Source organism: Carassius auratus, chromosome 5 (genome assembly GCF_003368295.1).
Source record: "Carassius auratus strain Wakin chromosome 5, ASM336829v1, whole genome shotgun sequence".
Lineage (NCBI taxonomy): Eukaryota > Metazoa > Chordata > Actinopteri > Cypriniformes > Cyprinidae > Carassius > Carassius auratus.
Genome location: NC_039247.1, coordinates 24,236,865 through 24,249,113, shown reverse-complemented (window position 1 = coordinate 24,249,113; position 12,249 = coordinate 24,236,865). Strand labels below are relative to the sequence as shown.

At 37.2% G+C, this 12,249-nt stretch overlaps 1 protein-coding gene across 2 annotated transcripts; it reads right to left on the bottom strand.

Moving 5' to 3' along the window:
• Positions 1 to 3,280: 3,280 nt before the first annotated feature.
• Positions 3,281 to 10,813, bottom strand: LOC113082480 (T-box transcription factor TBX2b-like). Of its 2 annotated transcripts, none has more exons than XM_026254109.1 (7): positions 9,964 to 10,813; positions 8,885 to 9,152; positions 8,144 to 8,290; positions 7,346 to 7,422; positions 7,082 to 7,257; positions 4,947 to 5,548; positions 3,281 to 4,515 (listed from the first exon to the last, which is right to left on the bottom strand). In XM_026254109.1, the coding sequence occupies exons 1-7, from the start codon at positions 10,320 to 10,322 to the stop codon at positions 4,078 to 4,080; spliced, it is 2,067 nt and encodes a 688-aa protein (XP_026109894.1). In that variant the 5' UTR covers positions 10,323 to 10,813; the 3' UTR covers positions 3,281 to 4,077. The 2 variants fall into 2 exon arrangements, with proteins under 2 accessions (XP_026109894.1, XP_026109904.1); XM_026254119.1 differs by having other exon boundaries at positions 7,082 to 7,245; positions 9,964 to 10,811.
• Between the last annotated feature and the right edge of the window lie 1,436 nt (positions 10,814 to 12,249).

The following is a 12,249-nucleotide window of genomic DNA, read 5'->3' as shown; positions in this document are numbered from 1 at the left end:
TTTGCTCAGGATTGACTTCAACATTTGAATTATCTAGTCTAAAATCCTATTCGTCAAGACACCACCACGGAACGGTTTCTTGCAGGCTTTCCTTTTTCGTTTTTTGAAGTAAATATGCAACGTAAGTGTCAATAGCAAATAAGAATGTCTAAAAAATAAATAAATAAAAAACACCTGGGAAAAACCCAAATGCCAAGATATTAGAAATTTAATACCTATATTTATCTTAGTTCTCTCTCTCACACACACACACACACCTTTTAGACCAGACACACAGTCATGAGTCACAGTTAATTTTTAAGAAACAATGAAAAAAAAAAAAAAATGTTTTTCCCCAAGACCTGATGCTTTTTAATGATATATAATGATATCTATGAATGTTTCTCTTTCTTTATTCATATTATTGCCGGCGACATCACCTAGAAATGTTTGACTTCAAGTACTCTCTCAAAAAAGAGATAAAAAATATTTTAAAAACCAAACACGTTCATCTGTCTGTTTTAACAGTTTAAATGTATTTCAATTTAAATATATATTTGTTGTGAAGAATCTAGCATCAGTAAATGTTTAAATGTGAATGCTTTTTTCCCCTCTCTACTTTTGAAATATATATCTTGTAAAGTGAGGTATCTCTCACCTGAAAATCCCCTTTTTCTAAAAAAAGAAAAACTACAAATATTATGTTTCTTTCATTAGCAGTCTGGAGACAACTGCACTCTCATAGTCAATGCATTAAACATCTTAAAGTTTCAAACTTGCTTTTAGGCAATACGGACAATGTTTCTTTTGTTTCATCCAAGCTGTAGGTGCATGATTTGCATACATTTCACATAAACCAATCTGGTATCATTTTATTCTTATGGACAATACCAAAAAAAAAAAAAGAAGTTGTAAAACTTTCAGACATACTGAACACCTCGATTTAGACAGATAAAAAAAAAATCACTCTATAAGCATTAGATTAAAAAGTCTGGTGTAATAGACAGGGAGATAAAACACAGGGGTAAGGTTACGTTTACAGCAGTGACTCCACTCAACACAGACACTGTAACCTTAACCAAACAAAAGCTAGCAGGTCTGAAAATCCAAGCAGCACTGACATCCTTTGAATCATATAGAAGACTGAAATAAAAACTACTGTATTTAGGACATTACAGGGCCACCAAAATAATATTTGGGTTGTGCAAAATACTGAACTGTTGAACTGATGTGATGAGTTGTAGCTGAAGTTGTGTGCATTCAGCTTACCATTTGTGAGAGTGTTGTAGCTATTTATTAATGTCTAATCGTCTAATCTGATGTTGTGCTAAACTCTAATACTGCTCAGGATGCACTGTTTAGATTCATAACATGATAATAAATCAGTTTGATTGACCAGTAGTTCATAGTCGTTGGTATAGCATTGTATGAAAAGTCAAAATGATTCTCATAATTATTCAGTGGCAGACGCATCTCGAGGCAAAAATAAAATCAACTGCCTAATCAGATCAGAAATGCAATGCACGCCCCTCAAATAGATGATCGGTTCATACGTTAGCCTATATTATTTACCAGCAGAGGGCGATGTGAACACGAGAAGAGCAATAGTGAAAATGTAAGTCATAAGAGCGATATGCATCCAATGCGGGTAATAAAAGTGTATCAAGCACAATGATTTGTAGTCTTCGGGCAAGAATCGTCTTCTTTCCAGTATTTAAATTATACTAAGAAAATGCTGACTTTCGGTGGTTTTCAGTAATATATATATTACCGAAAATCCAGCACTGAGATGTTTAAACAGATAGCTCTCATAAGTGAAACTACACAATGACCCTATATATATATATATATATAATATCCAGCAGCAATACTGTTTCAATTAGTATTTATCTTTTTATGCTGTTGGGATATAAGCCTCCCACCAAGACGATAAAACTATTCAAAGTGCATGCAAAGTTTTGGTTTCACCGACTGTTTTGTTATCTACAACTGTCTCAAATCTAAACAATGGCAGTCGGAGTATTCCAGTCAGGATAGGCTACTATTTAAGTTTTAAGCACTAATTTGAAGTTTTCGTTGGAAGGGCTCAGAGGGATAGACGTGCACTCATTCTTCAGTTGTTTGGGACTCTGGGGCTGCTTTTGGAGCCAAGTGATCAGTCATTGACTAATTGTTTTAGACAAACTTTTTTTTTTTCTCCATGAGAGTACAAGGTCGAGAATTTGGCTCTATTAATTGGACGTAACAGAATGCAACAATGGGCTCTCAATAAGACGAGTTTTGTTATTATGGTTTTAGAAAGAGAAGAAAAGAGGCGAGGGGGGCTCTCTAATGATCAGCCTGGACTCTGGAGATCCCGTCAGCCATTGTGCGCGGGTGTGCAGAGGCAGTGTGGCCGGCAGGCAGGCGACAGGCGCCGGATTGTGGACAAAGGACTGTCTACTGCCGAGGCTGTGAGGCGTCCCTGCCGCCGCGATTAACCCTTCCACCAGTGTGATCTCTCTCTCTCTCTCTCTCTCTGTGTCCTCCCCCACCCAGGGCGTACAGTGCAAGATTAGTATAATAATGCGCACCTAAGAAAGGTTCTGTGCAGAGCAAATAACCAACAAGCACAGAAACAAGTTGGTAAATATAGCACAACCTAACACAATGTGCTTTTTGAAGTTGGTGAACGAATTATGGCGAACACAAGAGATGGAAAATTTTGAACATACTGCCAACCTCTCTGTTTAATTTATACTGCATCAGATAATTATGACTAATACATGACTTTCGTTATGGAACATTTTCAAATCGCATAATTTTATTACGATTTAGACTAGATAGCACTGATTGAGACCAATTACTTGTCAGAACCAATTTGTTGTGTTTTATCAATAAACTACATCCAACAGATGGCGCAGCTACATCAGCTTTAGGAACTGCAGAACTCCGCACAACCAGTTTAATGAGTGTAGCCATAACCTATAGGCAACACTCATGAATTGTATTTTATAAGCACAGTCAGCGGCATTGTTTAGGTGAAATTAAATTATAAATCAACGGCATTGTTTAGATTAAATTCTATTATTTGATCTTGATTCGCAAATGTTTGAATCCCAGGATCTGGCAAGGTAAAAATAAACTGCAAGGCTGACCCGTCCTCTATAAATAATTTCAGTAAGACTATAGGCCAATGAGTGATCTGATTAAGAATGCCTTTACAGAAAATATACCGTCATGATTGTAGTAGCCTAGTCCATATTTAGGCTACATAAATATACATTCATAGGCTATTTACATAAATGAAGTAATGCAAAAGACTAAATGAACACTTTCGTTTTATTGAAACTGAGAGGGTGCAACAGAATCGCTCATTTACCCGAAAATCCAGCACTGAGATGTTTAAACAGATAGCTCTCATAAGCGAAACTACACAATGCGCGATTAGATAGAAACCTGAGCTGTCCCTGTCATTATATTAAAACAGATTTTGTTGAATTTTGCTACAAATGAAAGCGCTTTCAAATGTATCACCAGAGATTTAGATTTACAGTGGCTTTTCCTTAGGCCTATCTGGCAGGATATCCCAAACAGAACACATTCGGGTTCCTGCTAACAAGCGCTAGATAATGTTCATATTTGTAAATGGGAAAATATAGCAAATGTAACAAATCGAGACCTAGTAGTAGGCTATTTACACACCAATGTACAGTTTTTAATAAATTAAAATCCGTCTCCTTCAGTTCAACAACCTTATTTACATATACGTGTTTGACTTTTATTATTATAAATAATTAGAAAAACAGGTCCCAGGCACAAGCAACTCGAACGCTGAGCATCCTCAGATCTTGTCAGAGATTGATGGTAAATACACTGAAAAGTATGGGCCTGATTTTTTTTTGGAAATGATAACCAAAAAAAAAAAAAAAAAAAAATTCCGAAAACGGGACGTAACCTGCTACAGTTCTCATTGAAATCCAGGTAGGCCTAGGTGATAGCCTAGGATACTGTTGATGAGGGATGATCCAATGCCCAAGCCATCATTTCAAGTGTCAACTTTGAACTCTTTTTCATTGAAGCATAGTTATGCAATCAGAAGGAATGAATGGTCGTGGGTTACTTTGGTGAATCGCTACGGGATGACACGTCTCTGTGTTTCTCAAGTCCGCTGACTAATCTTTGTATGTTCTGCAGTTCGTTAACGGAATCCTTTCCCGTGGATTTGGGAGATCCAGTATTCTGGCCGCTTCCTGTTTTATGGCTGTGTTGTTCAGACATAGGACTGCTCTCCCTGCTGCCTGATTTTGATGACTCTGTCTCCGCGCTCAGAGCGCTTGGTACGCCGGTGGCGAGCAGACCGGAGCTCTGATGTATTGATACTGGGATCTGATAGGGGCTGAATCGCAACCTTGGCCGCGTGCTGCTGAGAAATGGGTTCCGGCCGAGGGTGGAGGCGGCTGAGCCTGCGGGGAGCGCAGAAGCCGCTGCAGCTGCAGCCGCCATGTACGAGTACGGGTAGGGTAGCAACCCCCCGAACGGTTGCATGGAGATACCCTAAATGTAAAACAACAAATAATAAATAAATTAGAATTAGAAAAAAATACTAATAATAATAATAATTTTATAGGAAGGAAATTTTATAATTAGCTCATAGTTAGTATCCAACATTATTGAAATGCACATGTGTTGGATAAAAGCAGCTGGCAAAGAGCTGCACTGTTTTAGGTCTAATGTGTGATATAAAATAATAAAAGCATACACTGTTTAGAAGGACCAATGAAACTGTTTGCAACTTAAAAAATATGAAAGAAAATACAGATTTACAACATATAAAACTGAGTTGTGGTTCAAGAACTTCTTATGATAATTTATCTTGGGAATGCTGTGGCAAATATCTGTTGATGCGGTTGGCAAACATTTTGAATGATTTGAAATACAGTTTATTATAGGTTAGTGATAATGCTTATAATAAATAATCATCATACCTGAGATGCAAGCATATGTTGTGATAAGTGGAATTGGAAAGGGTTGGGTGAGCTGGTGTTCTGGGAGAGGCTGCCATTCTCTAGTCCACTAGCTCCAGACATGGAGGCTAACAAGTGTCCCATGCCCATGCTCGAGAAAGCACTTGGAGTCATAGCAAACTGCCCGGGGTGAAATAAGAGTTGTTGTCCGGTACTCAGTGGGTTAAAGAAATGTTGATTGTGTAAGCCAGAGAGGGCTAGACTTTGCAAGTGACTTGCACTAAAATGTGCTGGGCTTTCTGTTTGAACCATCAGAGGGGAATAGGCATCTTTGACTGCGCTCAGGCCCACAGAGTCTGCATCCTTTTTGGAGGTATCCGATTCTTTCAAATTCCTGCCATCCAGTTTGTCCTTCTCCAAGTTTCTGATGCTGAAGGCAGAGTCAGTTTCTTTCCTTGAATCCGAATAGTCCCCTTTCTTTTCTTGATTAGATCTGTCCTTGACTCTGTCCTCGCAATGTGGGCCGAATGGTGATCGTGGTCTCTGATCTGGACTACCGACTCGGACTATTCCATCATCGTGTTGGTCAAATTCGTCGTCACTTTCATTGCAGTTTTTGTCATCTGGAAAATATAAAAAATAGTAAGCACATCATCTGTATTTTCTTTTGATAAAACCAAAGCCTTTTTCTGTAAATAGTTATTTCCACTGCTTTGATTACACAAAAATGGATTAAATGTGTTTTCCACGTTAACTATTTCCTCTTGTTTTCATCCATGGCACGAACATGACTTCATGAAGCATTTGAGATTTGGATAGTATGAAGGAAATTTCTTTGAATGAGCTCTAAATGAATCATGATGAAATTAGCAGACCCAAAACATGCGCATGAGACATTTTCTATAAAACCAATCTGCAATTATAAATCATGAACCTATAACCAGACATGTCTAAAGGACTAATCATTCTAATTGACTGGTCCTTTAAAAATCCAAGAAGCAGTGTCCACATAAGCTAATTTTCAGAACTTCAAATTGACTTTTTTTTATTTTTACAAATACATTCTACTAACCAACCTGACAACTATCCCTTATATAAAACATCATAATACAGTAGTAATTCCATCTATAAATTAGTCACAAAATTTCATAGTTTAAGCTAAATTAAAAGACAAAGTAATAAACAAGTTAAATTACAGGAAATACAATTCCTATTTTGGAACAAAACATGGACAGCTTGCAATTGGTCAGATCTCAAAAGAGATCTCCGGTCTTAAATTGCTATTAAATACCAAAAACATCAACTGAGAACATTCATAAAGTTTAAATGTATTAAAATAATCTGTATTTTATAGTAGACAGTTCCATCTTTTCACTTCTTTTAAAATGATTTTAGCCTGTAACTGGCGAGATGTTATTTAAAATAGACTGGGTAATCACAAATTATAGAACCATGGCTGTGCATGTTTATAGTGTATGCAGCTAATTGCACATTCAATTACAGCAGTCCTTTGGGTCAACTATAGCAGTAGACTACAACTTTATAGTTGTAAAAACATTTTACTATATGTTGCGCTTGCTTTATATTGAGAGAGAGATAAAAAGAGAGAGAGTATTAACCTTTTAATTTACACAATTTATATGATCTCATTTTTAAATTTCAGTTATCTATTTCCTTTTCATTTATATATGACTGACTTATGCATTATCTTCCGCTTTTAAAGTATAGTTAAAATTTCTGCTATAGCCTATGTGCAATATATATATTTTTTAAACCACTGATAAACACTTCCAGACAGACTGATCAAATTGATAGTAACTAACTACTAGCAGGCAACTGACTGTAAACATACTGACACAGTAAACATATTCATCAATTCATTCTCTATCAATAGCTTTAATATGCTGGTTCAACGGGAGCGTAAAGCTCATCAACTCTCCACTTGAAAAATAAAAAAAGGTCCGGATCTAACACAAATATTGCGAAAAATATCTACATGATACACAACAAAATAGCCAATCCAGTGGTTGTAAAATCCAAACAAAACAACTTATAGAAACGTTTATAAACAAATATATACTGTAAACATAATAGGCTTTAGGAAAAGCTCAAGTGGCATTGCTATGGAATTTGTTTATTTATTTATTTATTGTTACCTCTGGATCTGTTGAATTTAAGTGGACTTGTTGCTGGTCCCATCGGTGAATGAACTGAATCCCTCCCAGTTTGCTCGCAGGACGAGTCGTCCGAGTCTCCTCCATCTCGATCCACTTTGCTCTGATCATCAAACATGCGCATTGACGGCAGGGCTAACTGTTTTCTAAAAGTTAAACTAAAATGGTTAAACTCAGGTAACTGTCAAGCCTAAATATTTGTGTTTTGTGCATAGCTGATGGTATAAAACATTCGTCTAGACGTACCTTTTTTCTCTTCTTCCATTCCCCGTGTCTCTGAATCCTTTTGCGAATGGATTATTATCGATTTTCAGTTGTGTGATCTAGTAAAAGAGTGAAATTAGATTTATTGCATCTTTCCTGCTTTCTATTGGGTGGCCTATTTAATATTAAAACCACTGAATTGTTCTGGAACTATAATTAACGCATGATCCAATAAAATAAAATAAACATGTTCTGTAGCTACTAAACATGTATTTATTTTATTTTTATTATTATTATTATTATTATTATTTATTTTTATTTATTTTTTTTTGGGGGGGGGGGGTAATTAATTCAGGTTTATAATGTTTTTAATTGCTAATTGTTACATTAAATTGAATACTTTCGTTAATTCTCTCGAATGCATTGTAACATCAAATGATGTAGTCTAGTGTCACAACGCAGGCTTTCTTTCTTTTTTTTCTTTTTTTTCTTTTTTTTTACTGGGGTCAACATATGATTGTTGAGCATATTGTTATAAATACAAACAACTATTCGATTATAACTAATCTCGCCACCAGACTCGATGTGCTGTCATTCCAAATTATAATCAACAAATTGAGCTCTATTCATGACAATGACAAAAAGACAGAATGCTACACATTGCTGCACATGGAAGATATAAACAGAATTCTAGAATATTGTCTACATAAAATATAAGTTACAAATAGTTTCTCTTTGAGCTCAGTAATACTACTATATATGACAACGGACAACTTCGGGTGGGGGGTGGGGGGGTTGCATCTAAAATGAACAGTGCTTTTAGTTGCTCTATTAACTTACCTTGTCATTCTGATATGCAGTGACAGCTATAAAATCTGTCTCGGGAAATACATATGTCCTGAAGGTGCTATAAGGGAGCTTCAGAATATCGTTGGCTCTAACGATATGAAACCTGGGTTGGTATTTGTGCATCGAATTTAGAATGGTCTGAAATATAAAAAGGTTATCTGGTCAGTAAGAACTGCAAAGAGACATCTGCAGAACATCAACAGTAATAATAATAACAACTTTTTTTTAGTACAAATGCCTTTTTTGAAAGTATTAAGAAAAGAAAGGCTTTGTAATAATGGTCAGATTTTTGGGATGATATAGTTGAGATGTGTAGCCTACTCAGTCTACAAATGAGTTTTTGTATTAGTTATTTTGTTTTAAACTTACAAGCTTACAACAAAAAATATATTCGAAATTGCCATTTAAATTGTGTCATACTTATAACCAGAAAAAAAAAAAATAATAATAATAATAATAATAAACTCTTCATATCTTGCTCGTCAACCATGGGACTTTGTATGCTCTTGGTATTTGATCTTATGTTACTGCTCTTTTATGCTTCATTTAGGCGACAGACATTCAATGCTAATTAAGATGTCCAAACTCTACGCTTGGCTTAATTTTGTAAACATCTTTGCTTCTTGATCATCCAGATAAATGCATTCACTAGCTATAGTATTCAATTTCCATGTTATACTAACACTGATTGGCGATAGAGACATACAGATAGGCCTAAAATAAATAACTTACAAATCCATGTTTGTCCGAGATATTGTTGGTCAGTTTGAGTTTGTTGAAAGCAACAGGTTTTGCCATCCACTGTTCACCCGTGGCCGGGCTGTCCGGGTGAATGTACATTCGTTTGGGCATCTCCGGATCGGCCTTTCCTGCGACAATCCATCGAGAGTTGTGAAATTTGTACCGACAGTCGTCTGCCGCAACAATATCCATCAAAAGTATATACTTGGCTTTTTTGTCGAGGCCGTTCACACGAACTTTAAACGGAGGAAACATTCTCCTGTGGACGGAACAGACATAATCATAGATCTGTGACCGAATTTATATCAGAATATTTAACATTTGAATTAAATACTTTTTGAAAGAAGTGAAATACCGAGAAATAGTGCAGTTACACTTTCCATTTTAACCACAAAGAAATATCATTCAATTCTAGGACGTTTGTAAAAGAATTCACAGGCTATCGCATAACAGAATCGCAAACACGGATTATATTCTTCCTACCATTTTACATTTTTTTAAACCAGAATTTGTGTTTCCTGGGAATCAAACCCACGATCTTTGCGCTGCTAACGCAATGCTCTACCACTGAGCCACAGAAATATCTTTTCGATTATTTTACGACCATGTTTATAGTCAAAGGGGTTATTAAACGTTTATAGGCTACTTATAGGTATTTATACAATCCAGGTAAGTCGATGAAAAAAGTTATTTTCTTATTTTTTTTTTATTATTATTTTTTGCGTTGTCTATAGTTCCCTAGTGTTGCACAATATTTGTATTGTTCAGAAACATTAACTATGCATTTATATGACAGGTATGGGATTCGTTATAATAGCCTTAATGACAGATCGAATGTGAATATTATTCTAAAGCTGGCATCAAATATATATGGAGCCTTTTGTGACTGTGACTGTTTTGTACCGTCGATGTAATTAGATCATACTGAAAGATCCATTCTATCAAGCAAAATATTAAATTCTGAACTAAAATATATTTTCTGTAGTGAAATAGACCAACTTTTACCATCGTTTTCATCAAGTTATTCACGAAAAAAATAAAATAAAATGAATAAAATAAAACGGCCTTACCTTCCTGATTTAGTGATGACCATCTCGGTGCCAATTTTGTGGAATTGATCCCAAAGGTCTTTAGCTTCTAATGTAACTTTAGGATCGTCTTCAACGTCCTCCTCTGGCTCGAGACTCTTGAAGGAGCGGAGATGAGCCGCCTGGTGGTGATGTCCGAGCGCCGCGTGTAAGCTGGCCTCAGCCGCCCCGGAGAGCGCATGATCCGCCAAAGGTTTACTGAGACCCGGTGGTAAAGTGAACGCTGGGAAGAACGAGGGCTGAGCCGCGGCGAGGAAAGCTGACATGGGAAAGTCTGCCGGCCTGGGCGCATGGAAAGGGTGATAAGCCATAGCGTTCGCTGTGAAAACTGGATCTCTCATCGGTGCATCCAAAAGCCAGATGAAACTGTAATATCATAAAATAATTGCGTCTGTCGCACGCGTAAGTCCGACTGCGGTCGCAATCTCACAGCTGTAACACAGCGTTGGTTTCACAGTAGTTACAGAGAACTGGTAGGAAATGTCACTACCGTCGAGTATGTCCAGTTATCCAGCACAGTGATAAAATCCTTCAAAAGAGCAACATTGACACTTATATCTAGATTTAGAGCTTTCCTTCTGTTCGAGCCGCTATCTAAGCAGCCCCCAAAAACAAGGATGCGAAAGTCTTGAGCAATGATGTAGAATTGGTAGGTTCTTCCAAGATCACTGTGTAACTGTGTCTGTCTTACACGTCCCTTCTCACTGGTTCCCCGCACTAATGAACCAAACCGTCTTGATTGCAGATTTTACGCATTCTGGACCAATTGTAGAACTCCATAGGCGTGGTTTTGACAGCTCCAGCCAAGATCGTGAAAGGGGGGTTGACTAAAAGGTGTCGGAAGCATTCGCAGTAAGAAAACATGTCAACAGAATAAAATATTAACCAATGACAGAGTAAGGATCTGGAAACCCCACCCCCGCATAACCCAACAGAGGAACGGTCATCTGGCTGTTACGCAGCCGGGCAAGAGAGCGCTTTTCCCGGCTTGTGTTTCATCAGTTTGAGGATCATGTGCTTTCGTGATCTTTACGCTACAATGTCGGACTTTAAGAAATATAACATTTTGCACATTGCTTTTTGCAATAAAGTGGGACGGGTTTATTAGATAGAAACCTGCACGTCACGGAAAATCTAGTAGCAGTTAAATTAAAGAACAAGTGCATTCATTTATTGAAACAACTTTACCAACGTTTGCACAATTTTCGACCGGATGAAACAGTACAGGATAGGCTATTTTTTTTGTCTCCAGACGATGCTATTCAGCTATTGCTATTCATTGGTTGCATGAAGTTCTCGACTAAAATCTGAGTGCATTTGAAGGCGAAGAGGAAGGAAGGTTTCAGCGAGATTTTTTTTGTCCAGTTTAGGACTGCCTACTGGAAGGAATAACGAGGTAGCCTACTATCATCCATGGCAAAACAACGCACTTTTTTTTAATAGGCTATATGCATGCAACAAATATAGTAGCCTAAATCGAGGCATGTTCACTGGGTTATGTAGGCTATGTTCCTATTTTATGTAGCCAATAAGAGCAAGTTACATCTGGCCTCTCTTCTTATTTCTCAGAACTGTTCGCGATTAGTTCAGGTCAAATCGACCGACAGGGTACAGCAGAGTAACAATCTGAGCTTTAAAGCTCCATAAGCTGTAGTGTACCTTTAAGAGGCTCGTCAACAGATCCTTGATTAAGTGGGACTCCGTTTGTTAAAGAGCGTTTGGCGCCAGTCGGCTGGAGTCCCACAATAAGAACCTACCCCTGTCAATTCATATTTACCCCCAAATTCTCAAACAGTGTGCACCAATCCACACAGTGTTTCACAGAGCTTGCATGTTGACAAAAATCCCCCCAAACTATTTGTGCCAGCCTATTTCCGCTTTCAACAATTAATTAGACCCAGTGAAACTCTCCAGATGGAAGATTTATCTCTTGTGTTTGAAATGATGTGTGATCGATTCTGGTTAGCTGAGAAACAACAACAACAACAACAACGATTGAATGATTGACATTAATTCCACACATCATTTGTTCAAAGATTTTGGAAATCAGTCAATCCATTGTCAACAGGAAATGCATTTTTTTTTTTTTTTTTTTTTTTTGTATTCCTTTCACTTTCTTTCATTCTCCGAAATGCTCGGTGTAAACCTCAGAAATGACTTCTTGCTGAAGGACTCAAAACAACAGGACTGTCCCGAGAGGGAGGCACAGGTCAGAGATGAAGCAGCTTTGCGGGACTGAGTTTATGACAGATGCGAGGATCTTGAGTC

Excerpts from the sequence above, each read along its gene's own strand:
- LOC113082480 (XM_026254109.1), bottom strand. The coding sequence starts at position 10,322 with ATGAGAGATCCAGTTTTCACAGCGAACGCTATGGCTTATCACCCTTTC. Across the intron at positions 8,291-8,884 it reads TCTCGGACAAACATGGATTT|ACCATTCTAAATTCGATGCA; the intron begins GTAAGTTATTTA and ends TTTATATTTCAG. Across the intron at positions 7,258-7,345 it reads AATGGAAGAAGAGAAAAAAG|TTTAACTTTTAGAAAACAGT; the intron begins GTACGTCTAGAC and ends TAACCATTTTAG.